Source organism: Chanodichthys erythropterus, chromosome 23 (genome assembly GCF_024489055.1).
Source record: "Chanodichthys erythropterus isolate Z2021 chromosome 23, ASM2448905v1, whole genome shotgun sequence".
Lineage (NCBI taxonomy): Eukaryota > Metazoa > Chordata > Actinopteri > Cypriniformes > Xenocyprididae > Chanodichthys > Chanodichthys erythropterus.
In genome coordinates, this window is record NC_090243.1 from 8,289,699 (window position 1) to 8,315,882 (window position 26,184).

Genomic DNA, 26,184 nt, shown 5'->3' on the forward strand with positions numbered 1-26,184 from the left:
GTTAGCTAATTGCTTAACTGATATTGTGGCCTCTTCTTCCTCAATGTGCATTCAAGATGATTTTAGGTATGATTCATTTCTTTAACACAGTGTGGGATGAGCACAAATGTTAGCCAAAGGGTAAATTCAAATTCTCCAATGAGCCTGTATTATATTTACACATTTGGCGGATGCTTTTATCCAAATTTATTCCTTAGCAGTGAAACCGCCTTGGTCTGCCAAGCCATGAAATCAGATTTAACAATTCTTATTTTTTTATGTTGTATTGCAGTGTTTAAGAGAACAAAACTGAAACTGAATTGAGCTGAATAATGACACTACAACATTGCAGTGTTGACAGTTTTTTAACTTTATTGAATCATGAACTGAATTAAGATGAATAATAACACTATTATCTTCTGTGGAGCTGCTTATTTCTGAATTGAATTCATAATTTACATCTCTACATATACATTACATTTATAATTTATGAACTGTGCAACACTCTAAATGAAAACAATTAAACTGAGCTGAGTAATGACATTTTACAGCTGAATGAATTTCATAACATTAACACTGTAATTTTACAGTTTGTTAATGTGAAGATGCTTTGAAACAATCTGTTTTGTTATAAAGCGCTATAAATAAATGTGACTTGACTTGGATGTGACTTATTATATGATTTATCTATGCACAATTTTTTTTAGATTTCAAATAATTCATCCAAAACATTAATTTCACCTCCTTCTCGCAATTACATCACTTCACTGATAACGTGTGTGTCATGAGGGTGGGACAATAATCCCTGCTCTTGAGCAACCTGTCACTCACATGAGAGCAAACGACAACGATCCAATCAGTTCCCAATGAACTGATGTTCGAGAAGCAGTTTAAATCGGATATACATCACAAAAAGGAAGAAAAGACAATCGTAACTTCCGTTTCATGCTGACTTTAAGCTACAGGAACACTATAGTAATAGTGATATACACACACCATTTTGTTCATAGATAAATCTAAGGAGCACAAAGTGATTTATTTTTATTGAAAATTATAATCTAAAATATTTTCTTTCAAAGCATACTGTATTTCTTTTTGAGGCAGCATATTTAGGTTGCAAAAAGAAGAAATCCAGAAAAAACAGTGTCATCGTCATCATCTGCATATAACCCGTTAAACAGCTGTTTATCAGCCACTTGCAACCACACTTTATCTCCGACCTCCAGTTCTAGGACTGCCCCTCCAGCAGCCTGGTCCTCAACTCCTTGGTAGCTGTCCATAGTGTAGATCACTCGCTGACCATTTTTCATCAAGACCACTTTTACATTGCGAGAGTAGACAGTGATATGGTAGGAGAAAAAATATGCTCCGCTGATGGCACAAGTAAAGCGGCCGGTCTCAGGGTCGTAATGACCCTGACGGTTATAGAGGATTTTATCAAAGCGAATTGGAGCATTAGCAGCAGGTAACTTGGTGCTTTCGCTCAGTCTAGCTGAGAAGGCACTTTTTGGTATCTCAGGCATGTCCCCCTTTGGACCTTGCTCCCCGATGTCCCCTTTTGACCCTTTCTCACCACGAACACCAATGCTGCCTTTGATACCTTGGTGGCCGAGCTCACCTTTTGGGCCTGGTCGTCCTGGGGGCCCCAAAGGGCCCTGTATGCCCTTGTCTCCCTTATAGCCTTTGTCTCCTTGTGGACCTTCAGGGCCTATAGGACCCACGTCCCCTTTGATGCCCTGTGGTCCTGGCAAACCAAGTTCTCCCTTCTGACCTTTCAAACCCAATGGCCCTGAGAAGCCTTGGGGCCCCATTTTGCCAGGGGGGCCCCTTTCTCCATTGTCTCCACGCTTCCCCTTCATACCAGCTATGCCAGGAACACCTGAAACAGCACCAACCTGATGAAAGCAATAGCCTAATGAAATTAATTATCTTGTCCTTTTAACAGTTAAGGGGTTTTCCCATGACTGACAACGCTAGTCAAAGCATTTGTCAGTTGCGTCTTGTTACGTGTTCACATAAATTCAGTCTTCTCAATGTAAAAGTCTTTGTTACTGACTGACACACTCATAAAGACAGTCTTTGCCGCCATCTAATGCCGTAATAATGTAACTTCTGTTGCTGTTCACGGTCAGGGACAATTTTTTCCAGCGGAAGGAAGGCTTTTAGAAAAAGTTTACTTCATGAAAGTTGCATTGATACATATTTCTGGCTTTAATATTTGTATTGTGTGGTAACCGTTCTATAAAAGCAATAAGGTACGAGAGGCTAGTGCTGTATTGTAAATAAGTCACGGCTGAAGGGGCTGCAGGCGCTCCGCTTCCCGTCGTGCATAACAACGCCCTTCAAAGCCGTGACTTATTCACAACATACAACACAGCCTCTCGTACCTTATTGCTTACATATACACACACATTTAAAACTTAGAAAATGTACTTTAAGGGGCAGGTAAGAAAATACATTTGCAACATTAAATCTTAATTTGCAATTTTGGGTTAATGCAAAATTATTTAATAAATATTTTAGACAATACAAATATATTTATATTGAAAATATATATTAAACGGAAAGTAAATATATGAGGAAATATAACTGTAATTATATATTTTTCATTTTTATTTTTATGTTTTGGCCATTTTGGAATAAATAAAATTTAAAAATATATATGTTTTATTTATTTATCTATTTATTATTATTATTATTATTGCCATATGGGAGGATTTAGAAAAGGAAATAAAAAATAATATTTACCAGGTTCTCCTTTATCTCCTTTTGGTCCGTTTTTACCTGCTTCACCACATGTTCCTATGTCACCTTTAGAAAACAAAAACATTTGTATTTTTTGTATGTGTATAGTATGAAATATTTCCATTGCATGTAAGGAGGTCTGATAAACCATGCCAGTGTCCTAATGTCTCACTTTTTGTGACGTTGGTTTAACTTTTCAATGGGAAGAACGAAATAGATCAGAAAAACTAAAAAAGAACCACTTTTTACTTAATAATAAACATAACAAAATACTATTGTTGTTTTCAACGACGTGCAACCTGAGCATATCTGTTAAGGGTTTCATGACCCTTTAACATCTAAAGGTAAATAGTACTGCAAATATCTTTCCAAATAATTTTTTTACAACATTGTTTCATTTGTGTACCTATCTGACATCATAACTTAGCTTAAAGGTGACTGATTAACTGGATTCAAGACGTTTTTGCTTTCATTCTTACCTCTATCTCCTTTATCACCTTTGGCCCCATCTCTGCCATCACGACCAGGCATTCCATTGTGTCCTGGATCTCCAGGGATCCCAGGGTGACCGTAGACACAGCCGGAATTTTTGTCAGGAACGTTCTGCTCTGCAGCATTGATCAATACAACTAGAAAAAGCATACAAATCTGTCTGACAAAGAGCATGGTCCTCTCAAGCACCTGTGCAGCAAGAGTCCAGGAATGGTCACTATGTTTGAGGAAGCTGAATGTGCACAAAGATTTGAAGATTTTTCAGACTTGACAAACCTGTTATTTCATTGGTCAGAAAGTCATCATTTAGATTACTTATTTTACCCAAATATGTTACACATCACCTGTGTCCTCTATTGTATTTCCTTTTTGTATTCTAGTTTAGATAATGATCAACTTGAAACATGCTATTGCACAATCCATATTAGCATAGAGTTTTGCAAACAAAAGCCATTTATATTCATTATATTGTGGAGTAAAGCTAATATTAAACTGAAAGCCATAATGAAAGTCAGCCTGTCACTTCCATGAGGGCTTTGGGATGTTATGTGACCCCATCATAATTGATTTTGTTGCTTTATAAATGTTACTGAACAGTCATAAAGTCAGTCTAAAGAGCATCGTGCAATTCATTGCTTAATGACCATGGTCCCATGCAGCTCCACATGGGTGTTACTTTATCTTGATTAAATTTCCACTTCAGTGACACTGCAAATGCAATCCAAAGCATCTCAGTGCTTGACCTTATGAATAATGCTGTTCCATTTGGCTTTAAGCTTTTGAAATATGTCTGTCTTCCTCCCACTCTTTAACATAAAGATTTCAATTAGAGCTAAAAGGTTTATTCAGCCATATAAGAAAACTTATAACAGAGCTTCAGTGTGCCACAACAAGCAGAAATATAAAGGTATATTATTAAATTGTGAAGGCGAATTTTTATTTATTTATTTTCATTTTTAAAATGTAAAATTGTACATTTCTTAAGGAGCTGTCAAACTTACTGCCGTTCGTCAAAATTTTGTGGGCAAAATTTTCAATAGGAAGCATGATTTCGCTAATGGTAAAGACCGAACTGTGAGATATAAACTCGCAATTGCGAGAAAATGTCAGAATTGTGAGTTGACTCTTTTTTCTCAGAATTGGATGTTATAACTCGCAATTGCAGGTTTCTCACAATTCTGAGAAAAAAGTCAGAATTGTAGGATATAACTAGCAATTGCAAGAAAAAAGTAAGAATTGTGGGATATAAGCTCGCAATTGTGAGAAAAGTTTTTATAAGACTTTATAAGAGAAAAAAATTTAATTGCAAGAAAAAAGTCAGAATTGTGGGATATAAACTCGTCATAACTGCATTTTTCTTGCAATTGCGACATTTTTGTAATTACAAGTTTATATCTCGCAATTCTGACTTTATAAGAGAAAAATGTCACAATTGCGAGAAAAAAGTCAGAATTGTGGGACAAACTTGAAATTAAAATGTCGCAACTGTGAGAAAAAAGTCAGAATTGTAGGATATAAGCTTGCAATTGTGAGAAAAGTTTTCCTTGCAATTTTCACTCTGTTAATTGCAAGTTTATATCTCGCAATTTTGACTTTATAAGAGAAAAATATCACAATTGCGAGAAAAAAAGTCAGAATTGTGGGATATAAACTCGCAATTGTAATTGTAAATTTGTGACTGCATTTTTTCTCGCAATTGCGACATTATTTCAATTGTAAGTTTATATCTCGCAATTCTGACTTTATAAGAGAAAAAAATGTCAGAATTGTGAGAACAAAAAGTCAGAATTGTGGGATATAAACTCTAACTTCTGAGAAAAAAGTCACAACTTTTTTCCTTGCAAATGCGACATTCTTTTAATTGCAAGTTTATAAATATCACAATTCTGACTTTATAAGAGAAAATTGTCACAATTGCGAGAAAAAAGTCAGAAATGTGGGATATAAACTCGCAATTGTAAGAAAAATTCGTAACTACATTTTTTCTCACAATTGTGACTATTTCAATTGCAAGTTTATATCTCACAATTCTGACTTTATAGGGGAAAAAAGTTAGAATTGTGGGATATAAACTCGAAATTGTGAGAGAAAAAATCACAACTTTTTTCCTTGCAATTGCAACATTCTTTTAATTGCAAGTTTATATATCACAATTCTGACTTTATAAGAGAAAAAGTCAGAATTGTGGGATATAAACTTGCAATTGTAAGAAAAATTCGTAACTGCATTTTTTCTCGCAACTGCAACATTATTTCAAGTGCAAGTTTATATCTCACAATTCTGACTTTATAAGAGAAACAATGTCGCAATTGTGAGAACAAAAAGTCAGAACTGTGGGATATAAACTTGTGAAATTGTGAGAAAAAAGTTCAACATTTTTTTTATTGCAATTGCGACATTCTTTTAATTGCAAGTTTATATCTCACAATTCTGACTTTATAAGAGAAAAAATTCAGAACTGTGAGATGATAAAAAGTATTTTTTAATTCCATTATGGAAACAAGCTTCCATAAGATCATTTTTCTCCCCCGCGAAATTGTGACCACACCTTAATTTTTTTTAAAAACACATTTTATTGAATTTAATGAACTAGAAACCAATATTCTCATCATAAAAACCTATTATGGAACATCAAGAAAGTTTTAAATCTGTTAAGAGACATAGCCTTTAAAAAATTCAAGATAACTATTGTAAAACCTATTAATATACTTGAACCATTGTACAATATTCATTAGGTTTAAAACTTGAAATTTGTGGAATGTGAAATATTATTTTAATAAAAACAAGAACACATTTACCAATGACGTTAAGGTACCAATTTATTAAACGTTTGGATCAAACATGTTCACCAAAACCAAGCTTATTATGAAACTGACACGGAATGTTCACACACACAACAACAATGGACAACACAAACAAACATATTTATACATTTATGACCATTATTAATCTGCATACAGTACTTCTGGTTAGTATGTGAATTGACATTTTTAATTGTTCATTTTTGCTATTAAAACAGCAAAAGAGTGGATCACAATAACAACAGGTGCAATACAGTATCCACAAGGGCAAACTTTTGTCCTCAACTGTACATTCAAACACTATGTAAACTAGTAAACTGTTACAGTTGCTGTCTGTTATTTGGTATATCAACACTGTTTGCTCATAGAGAATAAGGCAGTTGTTTTGACTTGCTTAGATAAAACTTTAAGAATTACTATCACTATTTGCATACATTAAATAAATAAATATTTTTTCAGCAAACCAAACATAAAATAGATATATCTAGCATGCTCTAATGTCTTAAAACTTCTTAAGACTGCTATTCTTCATCAAATAGATGCCACCTTCAAGGAACACTGCTTGGTAAGGGTTAGGGTGAGGGGGGGTTTAAGGTCTTCTGGGTGTTTTAGGCAGGTTGCCTGGCACTCGTATAGCTTCACATAATCTGCCGATGCATGCCGTAACCAGTCATGCCAGCTTGAGATGCCCCACGGTTACTGCCCATCTGTAGGCCAATCAGATTCTGACCCTGCCTCAACTGCTCCTCAGAAAACTCTCGACGGTTGCCTTGAGATTTCCTGTCACACAAGATCAAAAAGAGTTCACATGGCACCGAGACACAACAAAGTGCATTCACAAGTCCAACCAAACAGGACGTAACGCACCATTATGAATTAGCCTGGCAGCAATCTTGCTCACCTGTGAAACCAGTCCCGGTTACCTCGGTAATGTCCGTCGTCTTTTGTGAGAGCCACGCTACCAAGCGCCATTAGAGTTCTCTGGACGGCTGCCATGTCTTTTCCTTTAACCAAGGGAACCAACAAGCACTGAAGTGACTTTGGCTACACACCAAGAACGCAACTTGCATACTACAGTACATCACCCCAGAAAGCATTGCAAAGGTTGATTAAAAGCAATGCCTTCAAAACAATTGAAACTCCTATATTAATTTGCTACAGCTGCATGCTTTTACAAGCTAATTCCCAAGATCAAGAAGTGCTATTCCAGAACCTATAAAAACAAATTTTACTGTACCTTCCCACAAGTCTACTGTCTGAAAAATGTCTGTGGTGATTACTCCATAGGCTTCAGCTGCCTGAAGGAACTGGGAGATCTTTTCCATCTGCTTAAAGGCCATCTGTGTCTCTGGGATCTTCTTAATAGGCTCCTTACCACGCGGATACAAACTGTTAATGAGTCTACAGAGGATCTGCAGACATGGACGATAAAGAAATAGGGGAGATAAAGATAAATAAAAGATGAACAGAATCATATTGGTGTGATATTGTCAAAATGATATTTACTCACAGTGCCATCCATTAGCCAGGTCTGAAAGTTTTGTTTCCCTGGCTGTGGTTTTTCAACATTTCCTCCACACTGAGCGACAATCCAGTCCACCAGCCGAGATTCCAGCTCTGGGTCATATTTCTGCTCGATCTTCTCCTGCACCTCACGGCTCAGTCCATAACTGGGTCCTCGGTTCGCCATTGGTCACTGAGGTTTAATAATTCTAGATATTTTCCCAGTGTATATAAAGAGACACTTGCTGAACCTGTGCTACAAAGAGAGAGAGAAAAAACTAAATTTCCCCTTTAGCTACTTGTTGGGTACCTAAAAGTCTTTGTGAATATTATTTGTCCTGCATTATGTTTATATATATATATATATATATATATATATATATATATATATATATATATATATATGAATGATCACGAACTGACCAGGGATAATATTGACCAGGGTGTGGTCCATGCTTGTTTCCATGTGTGACTTTAAAGAAAAAAAATCTAAATACGTTTCAATCTAAACCTATCTCTAACTTTATAATAGAAAATCATTGCAATTATTCTATAATTCTTTTGAATTAGGTATCGCGTGCAGACGCAAAAAGCAACTGACTGCGCAGGTTTAGCCCAAATTAGTTTTAAACTATTTAATTTAAACAACTATCTTACTGATAATTATAGCCTATATTCTGCCTGCTATGTCATAATTTTGTCAAGGATAACGTTTTACTTACTGAAAGGAGATGTGCGTGTCGTCCTCTGGCGCAGCGAGGTCAAATCCTTCCTGTGGTCACTGCTCAGTGATGCTGGACTGAAACATCCATGTAGCGAGAATGGGGCGTGGCTCCGAGCGCGCTGTCCGGAGTGCGGAATCCACTATGGTGGAGGCTTGGCTTATGAATATTAATTAGCTTACGTATACGGACGCTGGTGGAAAGTTACCAAGCAGCGTCGACCTGACTTAATTAACATTCATGAGCTTGTCTGGAATAGCAAAGGAGGACGGACTGCTGCTCAATCAAATGCAACGGTACAGAATCAGCCTACTCCAAAAAAAATGGTGAATATTTCTCGGGTACGACTGCTTATTTTAAAAAATAAGATTTTCTATACATTTATAGGCTACCTCTTTTTAACGTTAAATTCGTTTTCATAATGCGAGATTTAAGAAAGACGTGTACAACGGTTTCAAAACTGACAGAAAAAAACAGACCCTTTTGCTCTTGCCCTCTCAGTAATAAAGAACCAAGCCCATTTCCAATTCGGTTAATACGGAAGAGGGTTAGGGCCAAGCAATAATAAAAAAATAAAACCTTCTCGAAATTAAAGTTGTTAAATTTCGAGAAAAAAAAGTCAAGATAAAATGTTGACAAATACACTCGTTAAATTTCGAGAAAAAAGTCGAGATAAAATGTTGAGAATAAAGTCATTAAATTACGAGAAAAAAGTCGTTAAATTACGAGAACAAATTCGTTAAATTATGAGAAAAATGTCATTAAATTTCGAGAAAGAAGTCGAGATAAAATGTTGAGAATAAAGTCATTAAATTATGAGAAAAAAGTCGTTAAATTACAAGAACAAATTCGGTAAATTCTCGTAATTTAATTTTATCTCGAAATTTGACGTCATTTTTCTCATAATTTAACGAATTTGTTCTCGTAATTTAACAACTTTTTTCTCGTAATTTAATGACTTTATTCTCAACATTTTATCTCGACTTTTTTCTTGCAATTTAAAGAGTTTTTTTCTCGTAATTTAACGAGTTTATTCTCAACATTTTATCTCGATTTTTTTCTCGAAATTTAACGAGTTTTTTTCTCGTAATTTAACGAGTTTATTCTCAACATTTTATCACGACTTTTTTCTCGAAATTTATCAAGTTTTTTTCTCGTAATTTAACAAGTTTATTCTCAATATTTTATCTTGACTTTTTTCCCGAAATTTAACGATTTTTTTCTCGTAATTTAACGAGTTTATTCTCAACATTTTATCACGACTTTTTTCTCGAAATTTAACGAGTTTTTTCTCGTAATTTAATGACTTTATTCTCAACATTTTATCTAGACTTTTTTCTCGAAATTTTACGATTCTTTTTCTCATAATTTAACGAGTTTATTCTCAACATTTTATCTCGACTTTTTTCTCGAAATTTAACGAGTTTTTTCTCGTAATTTAACACGTTTTTTCTCGTAATTTAACGAGTTTATTCTCAACATTTTATCTAGACTTTTTTCTTGAAATTTAATGAGTTTATTCTCAACATTTTATCTAGACTTTTTTCTCGAAATTTAAAGATTTTTTTCTCGTAATTTAATGACTTTATTCTCAACATTTTATCTAGACTTTTTTCTTGAAATTTAATGATTTTTTTTTCTCATAATTTAACGAGTTTCTTCTCAACATTTTATCTCAACTTTTTTCTCGAAGTTTAACAAGTTTTTTCTCGTAATTTAACGAGTTTATTCTCAACATTTTATCTCGACTTTTTTCTTGAAATTCATCGAGTTTTTTCTCGAGATTTAAAAATTTTTTTCTCGAGATTTAACGAGTTTTTTCTCGTAATTTAACACGTTTTTTCTCGTAATTTAACGAGTTTATTCTCAACATTTTATCTAGACTTTTTTCTTGAAATTTAACGAGTATTTTTCTCATAATTTAACGAGTTTATTCTCAACATTTTATCTAGACTTTTTTCTTGAAATTTAACGAATTTTTTAATCAGAATTTAACGAGTTTATTCTCAACATTTTATCTAGACTTTTTTCTCGAAATTTAATGATTATTTTCTCGTAATTTAATGACTTTATTCTCAACATTTTATCTCGACTTTTTTCTTGAAATTTAATGAGTTTTTTCCTCATAATTTAACGAGTTTATTCTCAACATTTTATCTCAACTTTTTTCTCGAAATTTTAACGAGTTTTTTTCTCGTAATTTAATGACTTTATTCTCAACATTTTATCTAGACTTTTTTCTCGAAATTTAATGAGTTTTTTTCTCATAATTTAACGAGTTTATTCTCAACATTTTATCTAGACTTTTTTCTCGAAATTTAAAGATTTTTTTCTCGTAATTTAATGACTTTATTCTCAACATTTTATCTAGACTTTTTTCTTGAAATTTAATGAGTTTTTTTCTCATAATTTAACGCGTTTATTCTCAACATTTTATCTCGACTTTTTTCTCGAAATTTAACGAGTTTTTTTCTCGTAATGTAACGAGTTTATTCTCAACATTTTATCTCAACTTTTTTCTTGAAATTTAACGATTTTTTTTTCTCATAATTTAACGCGTTTATTCTCAACATTTTATCTCGACTTTTTTCTTGAAATTTAACAAGTTTTTTTCTCATAATTTAACGCGTTTATTCTCAACATTTTATCTGGTCTTTTTTCTCGAAATTTAACGAGTTTTTTTCTCGTAATTTAACGAGTTTATTCTCAACATTTTATCTCGACTTTTTTCTTGAAATTTAATGAGTTTTTTCCTCATAATTTAACGAGTTTATTCTCAACATTTTATCTCAACTTTTTTCTCGTAATTTAACACGTTTTTTCTCGTAATTTAACGAGTTTATTCTCAACATTTTATCTCAACTTTTTTCTTGAAATTTAACGAGTTTTTTTCTCATAATTTAACGAGTTTATTCTCAACATTTTATCTAGACTTTTTTCTCGAAATTTAATGAGGTTTTTTCTCATAATTTAACGCGTTTATTCTCAACATTTTATCTCGACTTTTTTCTCGAAATTTAACGAGTTTTTTTCTCGTAATGTAACGAGTTTATTCTCAACATTTTATCTCAACTTTTTTCTTGAAATTTAACGAGTTTTTTTTCTCATAATTTAACGCGTTTATTCTCAACATTTTATCTCGACTTTTTTCTTGAAATTTAACAAGTTTTTTTCTCATAATTTAACGCGTTTATTCTCAACATTTTATCTGGTCTTTTTTCTCGAAATTTAACGAGTTTTTTTCTCGTAATTTAACGAGTTTATTCTCAACATTTTATCTCGACTTTTTTCTTGAAATTTAATGAGTTTTTTCTCGAGATTTAACGAGTTTTTTCTCGAGATTTAATGAGTTTTTTTCTCGTAATTTAACGAGTTTATTCTCAACATTTTATCTCAACTTTTTTCTTGAAATTTAACGAGTTTTTTTCTCATAATTTAACGAGTTTATTCTCAACATTTTATCTAGACTTTTTTCTAGAAATTTAATTATTTTTTTCTCATAATTTAACGCGTTTATTCTCAACATTTTATCTCGACTTTTTTCTCGAAATTTAACGAGTTTTTTTCTCGTAATTTAACGAGTTTATTCTCAACATTTTATCTCGACTTTAATCTCGAGATGGTTTTATTTTTTTTATTATTGCTTGGCCCCAATCCTCTTCCGTAGATTAATGCTTGTAAATTCTGAAAGAAAACTTGTGCTGCACGTGATAAACAGGAAAACAAGTCTTTGAACTAATTACTGAAATCTTTAAGCATGGTTTAAGATACTTTTACTAATAAAGTAGGCCTATAAGTGAGTAAACTGAGGAATTTAAATACATAATATTTAGTTTGTAATAACGACATACCCATAAGACTGTATGAAATTACATTGTACTTTATAAATAGTTTGAAAGTGTAAATATGAAAGTATAAAGCAGCTTATGTAATTTAAGAAAGCTATAAAGCAATTACTGTTTAAATGACAACTTAATGAATCATGTGATTCATGTTTCATTGATTAACCTGCATTGTGCCATTTCAGTTTAGAGCCCTCTGATAACCAACTGATATAGAAAGGTATAGAAAGAAAAAAAAGCTTATTAGTTGGGATGGGGGTTAAAACAAAAGCCCCTGGCCCTTTGAACACAGTCCAACACTAATCCTGCATGTTAATAAACAACCTTGCAGTTTGTGGAGCAGTGGCCCAATACATACTCCAGACAAACAAGGAGTGCAGGGAGGGGGCAAGGAAGAATTTAAAGGTCAGTTTGATATAATGTGCTCAGTACTGTGCTCGATGGGACGTTCAGGTGGGCTAATGCAATAAAACACACACCACTAACTCCTTGTCCCAAAACAGCCATCTTACATTTAGGGCTCAGCACAATCGACAGTGTTTGTGGCATAATGTTAATTACCACAAAAAAATTAATTTCCACTTGTAGAATTATTTTCTTATAATGGACACATCATGGAAATGAATAGGGGCCAATTTGTAAACTTAAAAAAAAACTCACTGTTTGAATATTATAGTCACAAAATGCAAACAATGATTTTAGTGGTGACTTAAAGGTGCCATAGAACTTTTTAAAAAAGTATGTAATATAAGTATAACGAGTCCCCTGAATGTGTCTGTGAAGTTTCAGCTCAAAATACCCCATAAATTAAAAAAAAAATAAATTTTTAACTGCCTATTTTGGGGCACCATTAACTATGAGCCGATTTAGGCTGCGGCCCTTTTAATGCTCATGCTCCCCACCCACGGAGCTTGCGCTTTCCTTAAACAGCATAAACAAAATTCACACAGCTGATATAATCCTAAAAATTGTTCTTTACAAAGTGTTCATCATGCAGCATGTCTAATCGCATAAGTATGGTATTAATTTGGAAGTTTACATTTGATTCTGAATGAGTTTGATAGTGCTCCGTGGCTAAAGCTAACATTACACACTGTTGGAGAGATTTATAAAGAATGAAGTTGTGTTTATGAATTATACAGACTGCAAGTGTTTAAAATATGAAAATAACAAGTCTTATCTCCATGAATACAGTAAGAAACGATGGTAACTTTAACCACATTTAACAGTACATTAGCAACATGCTAACAAAACATTTAGAAAGACAATTTACAAATATCACTAAAAATATCAAATCATGGATCATGTCATTTATTATCGCTCCATCTGCCATTTTTCGCTGTTGTCCTTGCTTGCTTGCCTAGTCTGATGATTCAGCTGTGCACAGATCCAGATGGTAATACTGGCTGCCCTTGTCTAATGCCTTGAACATGGCATATGCAAATACTGGGGGCGTACATATTAATGATCCTGACTGTTATGTAACAGTCAGTGTTATGTTAAGATTCGCCTGTTCTTTTAAACAAATGAGATTTATAGAAGGAGGAAACAATGGAGTTTGAGACTCACTGTATGTCATTTCCATGTACTGAACTCTTATATTCAATTTTTAATTCTAGGGCACCTTTAATACAATTTTATCCAATTTTGTTGCAATGACAACACAATGCCATAAACCCTAAAACACCAAAATTATGAACACAATAAAATGTAAACAGCTTGAATACACAAGATCTAACAGAATTAAGACATTTTTATTACTTCAAAAAAATATTTTAAACAGATCCACTGTTGGATCAGTTGAAATTAATTTTAATATTATGTGCGGTCAACTGAGCTTAAAGGGTTAGTTCACTTTCAAATGAAAATTACTCCAAGCTTTACTCACCTTTCTTTTTTCTGATGAACACAATCAGAGATATATTGATAAATATCCCGACGCATCCAAGCTTTATAAATGGCAGTGAGCGATACCAAAGAGTATGATGCTGAAGAATCTGCATCCATCCACCATAAACGTACTTCACACGGCTCCGGAGGGATAATAAAGGCCTTCTGAAGCGAAGCGATGTGTTTGTGTAAAAAATATATATCCATATTTAACGAGTTATGAAGTAAAATATCTAGCTTCCACCAGACTGCCTTCTGTATTCAAAGAAAGCGCAACGCCTCTTGCAGTTCAAAAAGCTTACGTTACGTCCTACGCCTTCCCTATTCAACTTACGGAAAAAGCTTAACTGACACAACGCCAGTTCCATTTTTTCGTAACTTGAATACAGAAGGTGGTCTGGCGCCTTTATTATCCCTCCGGAGCTGTGTGGAGTACATTTATGATGGATGGATGCAGTTTCTTTAGCTTCATACTCATTGGTATCGCTCATTGCCATTATAAAACTCGGATGCGTTAGGATATTTACCAATATATTTCCGATTGTGTTCATCAGAAAGAAGAAAGTCATATACATCTAGCATGGCTCAGGGTAAGTAAAACTTGGGGTAATTTTCATTTGAAAGTGAACTAATCCTTTATCTTGCAATGAAACTGGTATATTCCTCTAAGGAATTTAAGGAATACAGTATTTAAAAACACAGTGTATTGGTAAACAGAGGCTTTATTTCCATAAAACAGTTTGAAAAATGGTTAAAAAAAAGGCACAGAAGATCCTGACAAACCTTTTGCTAGACAAACAGCAGCTTTACCTTAAAGGTTTAATGGCACAGCATTGCACTGAGTAAACATGTAAAAGAAAAGATTTTGTCCTCCCACAGTTCACACTTTCCATCGTTCTGGTCTGGAAGACAAAACAGGAAGTGGGTGTTTGGCAAAAGCAAGTGGTAGAGGGTCTTAAGGCTAGTTGCTTGGTAACCCGATCCCAAACGGTGCCTCACACCATGGTGGTAAGCTTGTCTATGAGGTCATCAATGGTGTAGACAATGAGCTTGATGTCATCTTTTTCAGCCATACGGTGCTGGCCGTGGCGCCGCAGAATGATGTCCACGTCGGGGCTCAGTATACGCTCGGCCACTTGCATGGAGATGTGCCAGGGCACGTCCTCGTCTTTCAGGCCGTGAATGAGACGAACGGGGCAGGTTATGGGGATGGGGCTCTGTAGGATGCAGTGGTTCTCAGCTTCACGCAGGAAATCCATACTCACAGTGTAAATGCCCTCCTCGTTACTTTTCGTGGGGACCGTCCATGAACCCTTTTCCTCGCACTCTTTTCTCACCTGAATAACATTTGTGGACGCTCTGACTCATTTTGAATATCAACACCACAACATTTGAGACATTTAATGTGAGGTTTTTTGTAGTCAAACTACTTCAGTTGCATCTCACCTCTATAGGAAGTGTCTTAAAGGCTGTAACAAAATGATCTGCTGCTGTAGAAATGCCCACCAATGCTTTTGTTTTCTCTGGGCGAGCTATAGCAGCCAAAAGCATCAGCCAGCCACCCATACTGGAGCCAACAAGAATCTAGGAGACAAACGTTACAGTACTAACAGTCAAACTATTAGTGACCCCTAGTGTTCACTCTTTAAAATTAAAGAATTAAGGAATTAGTTCACTTCAGAATTAAAAGTTCCTGATAATTTACTCACCCCTACATCATCCAAGATGTCTATGTATATGTCTTTCTTTCTTCAGTCGAAAAGAAATTAAGGTTTTTGAGGAAACCATTTCAGGATTTTTCTACATATAGTGGACTTCACTGGGGTACAAAGGGTTGAAGGTTCAAATTGCATTTTCAGTGCAGCTTCAAAGGGCTCTACATGATCCTAGCCAAGGAATAAGGGTCTTGCCTAGTGAAACGATCTGTCATTTTCTAAAAAAAATAAAATAAAAATGTATATACTTTTAACAGCAAATGCATTACGTAATTGTTGGAAAAGTCACGCGTGACGTAGGTGGAAGTACCGATCCAGTGTCTACAAAGTAAACGTGCAAAGACGTGTCAAACGCCTTTATAAAAAGGTAAAACAGCGATGTCGGATGATTTTGAAGATGGAGGAGAAAATAAGATGGAGTTTTTCGCCCTACCGTGGTACTTCTGCCTACATCACGTGTGACCTTTCCAACATGATTACGTAATATTTGGTGCATTGCAGAGCTAGTGCAAGACAAGCATTTTTGGTTAAAAAGAATATACTTTTTTTTAGAAAATGTCCGATCGTTTCACTAGATTAGACCCTTATTCCTCAGCTGGGATCGTGTAGAGCCCTTTGAAGCTGCATTGAAACTGTAATTTGGACCTTCAACCCGTTGTACCCCAGTGAAGTCCACTATATGGAGAAAAATCCTGGAATGTTTTCCTCAAAAAACTCAATTTCTTATCGACTGAAGAAAGAAAGACATGAACATGTTGGATGACATGGGGGTGAGTACATTTTCAGGAAATTTTAATTCTGAAGTGAACTAATCCTTTAAGGCAAAACACTGAGCATGATTATTAAAAAATGGAAAATTACAGATGTATTTCAGTTTATAGAAATTCCAATTTTTTTTTTTAAATAAAAGTCTTCTAAAAATGCAAAAGCTGCCAATTCCTCAGCTGGTCCTAAATATTGACTCATGTCTATCAATGTTTAGCTAGCATCATGAAAGTATTTGTAGCCTTACCTGAGGACCTTCAGCAAGTTCATCTAACATGAACAGGACATCTTTTTTCCAAGTTCCAATGGTGCCTTCTGAAAATACACCTTCAGAAGCTCCATGACCAGAGTAATCAAACCTGTAAATCCACGTAAAATGATTTGAGTTTTGTGTCAACTTTGACCTAGAGGATTGACAGTTTTACAATTCTCACGTTTGTTTGTCTGATTCAAATTATGGTAAGGTACATATATAAAGAGGTGTCCAAAACTTTAAGACATCTAAGGAAAATGCTTCTATTGCAGTCAGACTAAAAATGATGAAAAATGCATTTCAGTCGGGATGATTTTTTTTTTTTTTTTGACCATGTTTCATCACAATGTCATTGTGTAAACAAGCAAGGTCACGTTCATCTGCCTCCACTTTTGAGTGCAATGACCATGTAAAACTTTAATCAACAACCTTTGCATAGAACCAAGTCCCTGTACAACATTTTTTTCTTTTTCGATAATCCATTGATGTATGTCACAATACGGAAGAAAAGGTCTGTCACTAAAAATTTGATCTGAATATGAAAATCAGAATGTCTTAGTATTTGACTTGAGCTGCAAGAATTTATTATTTCAGAATCTCATGATTTGAGAATGATCCAAAGAGACTCAACAGATTTACTTAATTGATTAGTAACCTTGAAATAGTGCGGATGTTGAGTTTTAGATTATAACATTTCTATTTTTTTTACTATTATTATTTACATGAAGTCTCAGACCTTTAGACCCCATTGCACATATCTGTGATTGTGAGTATCAGACACAAACCTCAGGTAGCCATGACCTAGAGATCTGCAGAACTCCTCCATGGCCTCTGCCTTCTGTCCGCTCATGTTGGATCCATATCCAGGCAGGAACACAACACCAGGACTCTTTCCCTTCACTCTACGATAGGCCAGCTTTGGTTGATCTGGCCGTGATATGTACTGTACTGTAGATTTCTGTCTAACTCCTGCAAATAAACACAACAGTATGTGGCTTTAGGGTTATAATTCTGCATTTCATGACCATTCAAGTGAGATTTTCTTAAGACTGCATTTATTTGATCAAAAGTTAAAAAAAAAATTGTGATTGCAAAGCTAAGTTTTCAGCAGCCACTAGTCTTCAGTGTCACATGATCCTTCAGAAATCATTTTAATGTGCTGATTTGCTGCTCAATATTTAATTATTTTATTAATTAGCAATGTTATAAATATCAATGTTACGCTGCTTAATATTTTTGTGGACACCGTGATTCATTTAAGGATTGATCAATTCATTTGAAATGGATATCTTCTGCACCGTGTAAACAAAGCTCTTAACAAACATGAGTTGAACACATAAAATGACAAGCATTGAAGACTTACAGTTGAAGCACAGTTTTAAAGGTTAAATATTTATGTGCAGTGTTATGCAGCGAGTCCCACTCCCCCAAGGTGTCCAGATACCACACCCCCTTCATTAGTCTAATTTTTAACAAGCGTAGTTTGCTTGTTTGTTACCTAAAGTAGCTTGTTAGTCTAGTAGTACGAACCCTCCAAAATCTTCGGTCTGACAGCACCGACAGCTCCATTGCTCGACTTCGGCAAAAGTCCTCTCCAACAATGCTTCAGCACCACCGCTGCCATGCTGTCTCATCACCCACTGCAGAAATAACGCGAGAATATCTGGGTTGCCATGTTTTAAAACGCACATGAAATCCCCCATTGCAAACCTTTGCCGTGTTGCCAAATACACTGCAAAGTACTACATTTTTTCTTGTTTTAAGCTAGAGGATGTTCACTTGTCTATAAATCACAATAGAAGTTATGCGCAATCTAACTTCCGCTTTCTGTAAAACAGATTAGTTCGCTTATGGTTTAGGTCTTTTGTATGTGCTTCATGAAAAGTTAGCTGTTTTATTCGAGATAACTTGCAAAGATGAGCATAACTGGTGTCTCCCGCATATGCAGATTGATGTTTAAAAGCTTTTTTAATTTTTCTTCTTCACACTAATGTTTAGATATTTAATAGAATAAAACACCTATAACATGTGAACTAGGTAGATTCGCTAATTACCTTAAAAATCCATAGATATGCCTTCATTTCATACTGCTGTTAACACTTTCTCTGACAAGCGGATGCAATGAGACCAGTTTTCCGGTTTGGTCATGTGACGTTTGACATGTACCCTATAGTAAAAACTATCGCAACTTCCATTTCATGCTGACTTTAAAATTTGATTAATTTCCATGGCTATTCCAGGTCTGGAAATGACTATTTTAAAATGAGATGTGCAGAACTATATGTTAAAGGATTAGTTCACTTTCAAATTAAAATTTCCTGATAATTTACTCACCACCATGTCATCCAAGATGTTCATGTATTTCTCTCTTCAGTCAAAAAGAAATTAAGTTTTTGATGAAAACATTCCAGGATTTTTCTCCATATAGTGGACTTCAATGGAGCCCAAACGGTTGAAGGTCAAAATTACAGTTTACAGCAATCCCAGACGAGGAATAAGGGTCTTATCTAGAGAAACTATCGCTCATTTTCTAAAGAAATAAATAAACATTTTAACCATAAATGCTCATCTTGAACTAGCTCTCTTCTTCTTCTATATTAAAATTCCAGCAGTGTAGACGCTGCTAAGTGTATTACTGCCCTCCACAGATCAAAGTTTGAACTAAATTGCCATATACAATATGCTAGTGCAAGTATATAAAAATTAGTTCAAACTTTGACCTGTGGAGGGCAGTAATACACTTAGCAGCATCTACACTGCTGGAATTCAAATAGAGAAGAAGAGAGCTAGTTCAAGATGAGCATTTATTGTTAAAACGTATTTATTTATTTTTTTTAGAAAATGATCGATGGTTTCTCTAGCTAAGACCCTTATTTCTCGTCTGGGATCGTGTAGAACGTTTTGAAGCTGCACTGAAACTGTAATTTTGACCTTAAACCGTTTGGGCTCCATTGAAGTCCACTATAAAGAGAATAATCCTGGAATGTTTTCATGAAAAACCTTAATTTCTTTTCGACTGAAGAAAGAAAGACATGAACATCTTGACATGGGGGTGAGTAAATTATCAGGAAATTTTCATTTGAAAGTGAACTAATCCTTTAAGATCTGAAGGAAATGAAAAAAAAAATGCATATAGATAAAGAATGATGTTTCATCAAGTTACAATTGTACAATTGTATCTCACCTTTTAAACAACATAACATTGAAAGTGCTTCAGAAAAATGATAAACAAACATTAGATTAGTAATTGCTGAATTTATTAAATACTTGCATGTAACAGCTGTAGAGTAGACATTTAGAAAATAAAGGCAGAATTTACATAAACACACACACACACACACACACACACACACACACACACACACACACACACACACACACACACACACACACACACACACACACTCATTTAACTGTAGTGATGGACGTTGGTGAAGCTTCATCATGTATTTCATCCTATCAGCACATCCCAGAATGCTCAACACTGGTTCCTCATAGTCTCACCAAAGTGCCTCTTTCCATCCAGGTACAGCATAGACTCTAAAGATGAACAAATGATTTGTTACAAATAATATTTTAAATAGAAAATAAAATATTATTGTCTTTATAAATATTCTGCACACTGCACTTGCTTAAAAATATAATATTTTTTATTACATAGCATTATTATAAATATGTATTTTTATGTATTTATAATAAAACAATTAATACAAATAAAATAGTTTTCACCTCCATAGCTCTGTGGTACAACAGCTGGGACATCCTTTTCAACACGAAAAGTGAAGTGAAACACATTGGTGGTGTTGTGCTGCCGGGTCAATGGGTCCAGCACTTCTGTGTGAACCCTGACCTGGATGTGCATCCCTTCTGTGTAACAAACCTGTTAAAGATGTCAGTTTTGTTAATGTGAATGATATTTAAATAAGCTGAAATAGCAAAAGTTACTAACCTGCGAAGACAACATGAGCAAGGATCCGATTTCTACAGGCTTCTGAAATAAGATGTCATCTACTGCCACCGGCGTTGGTCTGCATCCACTGAAAGAAACAAATACAGCCATGTGAAGAATGAATAACATTTTTACAGAAAAATATTAAACATATGGGGGAAACGGTTGTTTTTGCTCTTACGCAAATACACAGGCATTAGCCCGACCAAGCTCATAGGCCTTTCTCATCAGAAAACCACCAAATATCCGGTTGAAGATATTTCTTTCCTGTACAAAGAACAAATTAAATTAAAATATATAAATACAATACTTTAAAGTGCCCCATTATATATTTTTTTAGATATAACCTTTCATGTAGTATGTAATATAGCTGTTGTGAAGTTAAAAGATCTGCAAAATTATAAAGGTCAAAGTGTGCGATAAATGGAGATATTGTCTCCCAAAAGAAAGAACCGATTCTGAACAAGTCATTAGTAATTCCAGTTTTACTTCATGTATGAACCTATGTAGGTTTGCAACCAATTTTGCATAATGCCAGCTTATGTTCTTCACTGGCTGCCCACGAACAATGTGTACTTTGACAAGCCCTCAAACACTGTAGAAGAGTATTGGTTCATGATGTCGACATGTCAAGAAGAAGTTTTCTACGCTGTGAATCCACTTTTTGCATGCACTTCGAAAGGATGAGGAATCAGGTTTGAATTGATATGATAAAATTGGAGCCATCGTTACTATTCGTATCACTGCGAATACAAGTGTTAAAATTCAGATATGGTAATGAGTGTTTTGTTTCTGACATGCGCTGTAAGTGGTAGACCAATCACAACAGACTGGGCCATCTGACCAATCAGAGCAGAGTAGGCTTTCGGAAAGGAGGAGTTTAGAGACCTTTAATTGAACCATTTCAGGCACTGTGAGAAAAGAGGGGATGCTGCAATGTATATTATGAGAAAATTAAAGTGTTTTGACCTTGGATGCAAGTAAACCTATTGTAGGAAACGTCAAAAACAAAATTAGGAACATTTAAAATAGCATAATAGGGGCACTTTAAAAGTTATTTTAAAAAATATATTTAAAAATTCTGATTTTCTCACCTGTGGATGACAAATTTCAAGCCCTTTTAGTTTGGCATCTTCCATCCACACCGAATTTGGTGGTAGAATACGACTATGGAAACTCACCCGTCTACAGGAAAGGAAGAAATATTTTTAATTAATACCCATAGCGAAAACAAAGGCTCATAGATTTATATGTGTGTATTGATTAAATCTCACCGTGTGTCTAGAGTGTTGAGGAACAGGTTGTGAACGAGAGTCCTTTCCTCAGCGGTAGGGGCCACTTTAAGAAGAGAGGCTGTGCTCAGCTCCACACGCCTCTTCTTGTTTACTGTTCAACGTAAATTTGATAATAATCATAAATAAATAAATAAATAAATAAGGTTCCCTTTGCATAATTATAACTTAAAGGATTAGTCCACTTTTAAATAAACTTTTCCTGATAATTTACTCAGCCCCATTTCATCAAAGATGCTCATGTCTTTCTTTCTTTCTTCAGTCGAAAAGAAATTAAAGTTTCTGATGAAAACATTCCAGGATTATTCTCCTTATAGTGGACTTCAATGGGCACCAAACAGTTGAAGGTCAAAATTAGTTTCACTGCAGCTTTAAATTGTTCTACACGATCCCAGATGAGAAATAAGGGTCTTATCTAGTGAAACCATCACTCATTTTCTGAAAAAAAAAAAATTGAAAATTATATAACCAGAAGCTCTCTTCTTCTTCTCCTCTATTTGAATTCCAGCAGTGTAGACACTGCTAAGTGTATTACTGCCCTCCACAGGCCAAAGTTTGAACTAATTTTTATATGCAATATGCTAGTTCAATAGTTTTCAACACTGCTGGAATTCAAATAGAGGAGAAGAAGAAGAGAGCTAGTTCAAGATGAGCATTTAAGGTTAAAACTTATATCATTTTCAATTTTTTTCAGAAAATGAGCGATGGTTTCTCTAGATAAGACACTTATTTCTCATCTGGGATCGTGTATAACAATTTGAAGCTGCAGTGAAACTAATTTTGACCTTCAACTGTTTGGTGCCCATTGAAGTCCACTATGAGGAGAATAATCCTGGAATGTTTTCAACAAAAACTTTAATTTCTTTTTGACTGAATAAAGAAAGACATGGACATCTTGGATGAAACGGGGGTGAGTAAATTATCAGGAAAAGTTTATTTAAAAGTGGACTAATCCTTTAATAGTGTGAACTGAAAAGCAAGCTGCAAACCTGAACAGATATTTTAAAACACATACTTTTAATCTATCGCTTCTGGGTTAAAAAGACCATTTTAATTGTTAATAGACAAAAATAAAATGTACTCACTTTCACCCTGTCGAAAAATCGCCTCTTCATCTGGACCCTCTGGTTTGAGTGGGTTTACAAAAGCTGCCCTAAAGAAAGAATATGTGCATTAACTCACAGACACCGCATATCAAGTTCTGACATGCTGATCGTATCATTGAGCTGCGCCTGCGAAACCTTTTATTTTCAGGATCTCGAGCCACCATTACAAATGTAGCATCTAATACATCGGTGTACGCACCATCATGGCACTGAAAAAACAGTTAATTTTAGTTTGATAAACAAAATAACACTCTAATCATACTATACAATATACAGAGAATACATATTTACTAAAAATGGAAAACAATACCTGAGACATGTGCATTTTAGCTTCTATTGAGGTTTTGCCAACCCATGTAACATGACCCGTGAACTTGATGTCACAGTCTGGGTAGATTATGTTTTGTCTCATGTCTGAGATATAGTAACAATTGCATATAATGAATAATTATTTATTCAAATATGAATACATGCATTTAATTTAACATTAAGTGGCAATACAACAATTAACTAGCTGTTTATACTGTATCTGTGTGAATAAATGAGATACAATACCGATCTTGTCCACTAGAGCGGTGACAATAGAAAGTGGAGATCTTTTCAGCTCCTCATTCCATGTGTGAGAGTAACAGATGAGCACTAAGAAGACAAGAATGAGACAGATGTATGCTGTAATAACTCATAATGTGTTCATGTCAGTTATTATGGCATACATCTGTAGTACCTCCTAAACAGTCCAAGTCCTCCAAAATCCGACCAAACCTGTGAAAAAAAAAACAAAAAAAAAAAAACATTTTGGCAAAAACAGTGATCAGAAAAAGATAAAGTGCATAGGTAATGATCTTTCAGTACCTGACAGCATTGTGAGAGTTGAGATATTTCTCTCTCAAGGCAGGCTGGGTACCCAGAGGAAGATGCGCCTCAATTGCACTGTCTTTCATTCTTTTTGCAGGAAGTTCATCCTGACTCTGAGCAAGATACTGGCTTAGTGACGCACGCTCAGCTAATACTTGCTGATGGTCTCTGTATGTTATAGAGAAAATACATTTTTGTCCAGCTGCATTTCTATTTATTTTGCTTACTCCAGCATAATGTGTGATGATTGCAATATTGTTACATCAATAACATACTGCCAGTTGGTAGATGCGCCGACTATCTCTCTCAGCCTGTTGCGAACTGTGAAAAATAAAAAATAAAAAACATCAAAATGCATTGGTTAGTCTTCAGTTTTGGTATTAGAAACACAGACTTTTTAGCTTTATACTAAAGAGTTAAATAACTTAATGCCAATATTGTGACAATTGCATTATGCTGCTGCTGCCTGTTTTGTTGGTCAAAACTCTTAAGAAAATAAAGTTAAAGGGAAAAAAATGCAGTTAATGGACACACATAGCAAAACAGGAAGCAAAAGACAGGAATCAAAACAAGACTGCTTCAACAGGCTGCTAATTAAAGGCAAGGTATAAGGTCACAAAAGGGAAAGGTATTTCAAAAATGAAAAACATGCATGTATGCCTTAAAATAACAGCAGGAGGGTGAGAGTGAGAGAGAGTCTAAAAATAAGAGCTCAATTTGCATTCAGAATGAAAAGTGTACTAGTCTAGTGTATACTAGTGTATTCCTGTACAGTAACCTTCAGCCATATCAGGTGCCTTTCCTTGTCGGGATATTTGACCCATGGAAAACTTCCTGCACGTGAAGGACACTGCAGACTTCAGGACCCTATTCAAAATGAGTGAGCTGAAAGAATAAAGAGGCACGAGGGAGGCAAAGGGTAAAGCCATGCATCAACGAAAATAGTAAAAACTAAAACAAGAAGTACCTTACAGATGAAACACTCACCGTGGACACGACATCTTTTTGTTCTTCCCTCACTACTTTGGAGAACAGCGGGAACTTTTTTCAAAACAACAACAGAACTTGCAGATAGCTATAGTTTTTCTTTGTCGATTCTCTGCGCACCGTATGTTGTAAATACTCACTTTTAACGAACATTTGTTCACAATGGCCCGGTTTCTAACGTAGTTACACCCATTACTGTTTAGGATGTTTGCAATGAGCGTTATTCAAGGGTAACAATTTTAACAGGAAAAAAACAAACAAAAAACATTTACTCACTGTCTCCACATGACCAAATATAATTCTGTCATGACGTAGTGGCTGGCTATTTATCTCTTGCAATTTCCCGAGTTGGTCACTCGGTGGCAGTAATAGTCTGTACAGAGCATAGGTACAGAGCTTTATCGGCTTTATCGTTCACTAACCTTTCCATCAGTAAAGAAATGTGCAAATTTTTTTTTAAACGATATATTGACATGAGATGAAGACTCCAGTCATCAGTACGCTAATACAATTTTATTTTATTGTACATGGAGCGGGTCGCCTCACAAGGACCACTGTGTTGAGATCACACGACCAGCCATACTACTCGCTTCAGTAATTCACCTGTTATTGGACACTTTCGCTTGTGGAATAAATTAATCCAGAAAATACATATCTGAGATATAAGGAAATACAGATGTAGATAAACATATCGCCAGTCGATAAGAAACTAACAAAGCATTTACTTGCTTATAAAAGTGCATAAAATAATAAATGTATTTTTAAAATATATATAAAAAAAAAACCTTGGAAAATGACAATATTTATGATTATATATATATATATATATAGAGAGAGAGAGAGAGAGGGAGAGAGAGAGAGAGAGGGAGAGAGAGAGAGAGAGAGAGAGAGAGAGAGAGAGAGAGAGAGAGAGAGAGAGAGAGAGAGAGAGAGAGAGAACAAAAACATAAAAAAAAATTCATTGGTCAGTTGTTGGTTATTTTGGCACAGGTAGTGTGTACATGAAAGGCATCATGTTAATCTCCTGGAAATTAAATTTGTACTTTAACTTCTTTACAGAGTCCATTGCAGGTCCATATATATTTCCATGGTTGTTTGTAACATTTACAATAATAGTAATGAAAAAAAAGGATGTTTATATTAGCTAAATTGTCAGTATTCTGAAACATGCAGATTAAACTGCAAAACCTGATTCTTATCCATACTGCGCTCTCTAGGACAGATGTGTACAGTAAAGTTTTTTGATCGTCAGTTTAGGATTTCCTTGTTTCCTTTTGTGGAGATTAAG

At 34.8% G+C, this 26,184-nt stretch overlaps 4 protein-coding genes across 9 annotated transcripts; all 4 read right to left on the reverse strand.

Annotated features, from left to right (window-relative positions):
• Positions 1–343: 343 nt before the first annotated feature.
• On the reverse strand, positions 344–3,540 carry c1qtnf9 (C1q and TNF related 9). The gene is made up of 3 exons (XM_067378132.1): positions 3,204–3,540; positions 2,728–2,790; positions 344–1,858 (listed from the first exon to the last, which is right to left on the reverse strand). Exons 1-3 carry the CDS (start codon positions 3,388–3,390, stop codon positions 1,089–1,091), a joined length of 1,020 nt encoding a protein of 339 aa, XP_067234233.1. The 5' UTR covers positions 3,391–3,540; the 3' UTR covers positions 344–1,088.
• Positions 3,541–6,026: 2,486 nt separating this feature from the next.
• On the reverse strand, positions 6,027–8,325 carry tagln3b (transgelin 3b). Of its 2 annotated transcripts, none has more exons than XM_067378017.1 (5): positions 8,243–8,325; positions 7,528–7,776; positions 7,255–7,429; positions 6,919–7,021; positions 6,027–6,797 (listed from the first exon to the last, which is right to left on the reverse strand). In XM_067378017.1, exons 2-5 carry the CDS (start codon positions 7,705–7,707, stop codon positions 6,656–6,658), a joined length of 600 nt encoding a protein of 199 aa, XP_067234118.1. In that variant the 5' UTR covers positions 7,708–7,776; positions 8,243–8,325; the 3' UTR covers positions 6,027–6,655. The 2 variants fall into 2 exon arrangements, with proteins under 2 accessions (XP_067234118.1, XP_067234119.1); XM_067378018.1 differs by having other exon boundaries at positions 7,528–7,771; positions 8,243–8,315.
• Positions 8,326–14,647: 6,322 nt separating this feature from the next.
• Positions 14,648–20,202, reverse strand: abhd10b (abhydrolase domain containing 10, depalmitoylase b). 3 transcript variants are annotated; one of them, XM_067378510.1, is made up of 6 exons: positions 20,122–20,202; positions 18,238–18,347; positions 17,493–17,676; positions 16,702–16,813; positions 15,421–15,558; positions 14,648–15,311 (listed from the first exon to the last, which is right to left on the reverse strand). In XM_067378510.1, exons 2-6 carry the CDS (start codon positions 18,329–18,331, stop codon positions 14,970–14,972), a joined length of 870 nt encoding a protein of 289 aa, XP_067234611.1. In that variant the 5' UTR covers positions 18,332–18,347; positions 20,122–20,202; the 3' UTR covers positions 14,648–14,969. The 3 variants fall into 3 exon arrangements, with proteins under 3 accessions (XP_067234611.1, XP_067234613.1, XP_067234610.1); XM_067378512.1 differs by having other exon boundaries at positions 20,111–20,170; XM_067378509.1 differs by lacking the exon at positions 20,122–20,202 and adding an exon at positions 18,762–19,051.
• LOC137014270 (acyl-coenzyme A thioesterase 9, mitochondrial-like) lies at positions 18,257–25,034 on the reverse strand. 3 transcript variants are annotated; one of them, XR_010893833.1, is made up of 15 exons: positions 24,688–24,852; positions 24,185–24,230; positions 23,907–24,077; positions 23,779–23,816; positions 23,610–23,693; positions 23,365–23,468; positions 23,190–23,263; positions 23,034–23,101; positions 21,931–22,042; positions 21,751–21,841; positions 20,838–20,923; positions 20,657–20,744; positions 20,437–20,587; positions 20,122–20,247; positions 18,257–18,347 (listed from the first exon to the last, which is right to left on the reverse strand). XR_010893833.1 is itself a non-coding variant. In XM_067378505.1 (15 exons), exons 1-15 carry the CDS (start codon positions 24,908–24,910, stop codon positions 20,186–20,188), a joined length of 1,296 nt encoding a protein of 431 aa, XP_067234606.1. In that variant the 5' UTR covers positions 24,911–25,034; the 3' UTR covers positions 19,888–20,185. The 3 variants fall into 3 exon arrangements, 2 of the variants coding, with proteins under 2 accessions (XP_067234605.1, XP_067234606.1); XM_067378505.1 differs by lacking the exon at positions 18,257–18,347 and adding an exon at positions 24,897–25,034 and having other exon boundaries at positions 19,888–20,247; positions 24,688–24,794; XM_067378504.1 differs by lacking the exon at positions 18,257–18,347 and having other exon boundaries at positions 19,887–20,247.
• Between the last annotated feature and the right edge of the window lie 1,150 nt (positions 25,035–26,184).

What these genes read in the sequence shown, in the direction of transcription:
- tagln3b (XM_067378017.1), bottom strand. Translation starts at nt 7,707, where the DNA reads ATGGCGAACCGAGGACCCAGTTATGGACTGAGCCGTGAGGTGCAGGAG. An exon ending in CCTGGCTAATGGATGGCACT is followed by an intron (nt 7,430 to 7,527) that starts GTGAGTAAATAT and finishes CCATGTCTGCAG; the next exon opens with ATCCTCTGTAGACTCATTAA. An exon ending in AACCGGGACTGGTTTCACAG is followed by an intron (nt 6,798 to 6,918) that starts GTGAGCAAGATT and finishes CTTGTGTGACAG; the next exon opens with GAAATCTCAAGGCAACCGTC.
- c1qtnf9 (XM_067378132.1), bottom strand. Translation starts at nt 3,390, where the DNA reads ATGCTCTTTGTCAGACAGATTTGTATGCTTTTTCTAGTTGTATTGATC. An exon ending in AGGTGATAAAGGAGATAGAG is followed by an intron (nt 2,791 to 3,203) that starts GTAAGAATGAAA and finishes TGTTTTCTAAAG; the next exon opens with GTGACATAGGAACATGTGGT. An exon ending in AGGAGATAAAGGAGAACCTG is followed by an intron (nt 1,859 to 2,727) that starts GTAAATATTATT and finishes GTGCTGTTTCAG; the next exon opens with GTGTTCCTGGCATAGCTGGT.
- abhd10b (XM_067378510.1), bottom strand. Translation starts at nt 18,331, where the DNA reads ATGGCAGCGGTGGTGCTGAAGCATTGTTGGAGAGGACTTTTGCCGAAG. An exon ending in CTAGGTCATGGCTACCTGAG is followed by an intron (nt 16,814 to 17,492) that starts GTTTGTGTCTGA and finishes GTGGATTTACAG; the next exon opens with GTTTGATTACTCTGGTCATG. An exon ending in AACTTGCTGAAGGTCCTCAG is followed by an intron (nt 15,559 to 16,701) that starts GTAAGGCTACAA and finishes TTTGTCTCCTAG; the next exon opens with ATTCTTGTTGGCTCCAGTAT.
- LOC137014270 (XM_067378504.1), bottom strand. Translation starts at nt 24,838, where the DNA reads ATGGCTTTACCCTTTGCCTCCCTCGTGCCTCTTTATTCTTTCAGCTCA. An exon ending in CTAAAATGCACATGTCTCAG is followed by an intron (nt 23,264 to 23,364) that starts GTATTGTTTTCC and finishes CTGTTTTTTCAG; the next exon opens with TGCCATGATGGTGCGTACAC. An exon ending in CGAGATCCTGAAAATAAAAG is followed by an intron (nt 23,102 to 23,189) that starts GTTTCGCAGGCG and finishes TTCTTTCTTTAG; the next exon opens with GGCAGCTTTTGTAAACCCAC.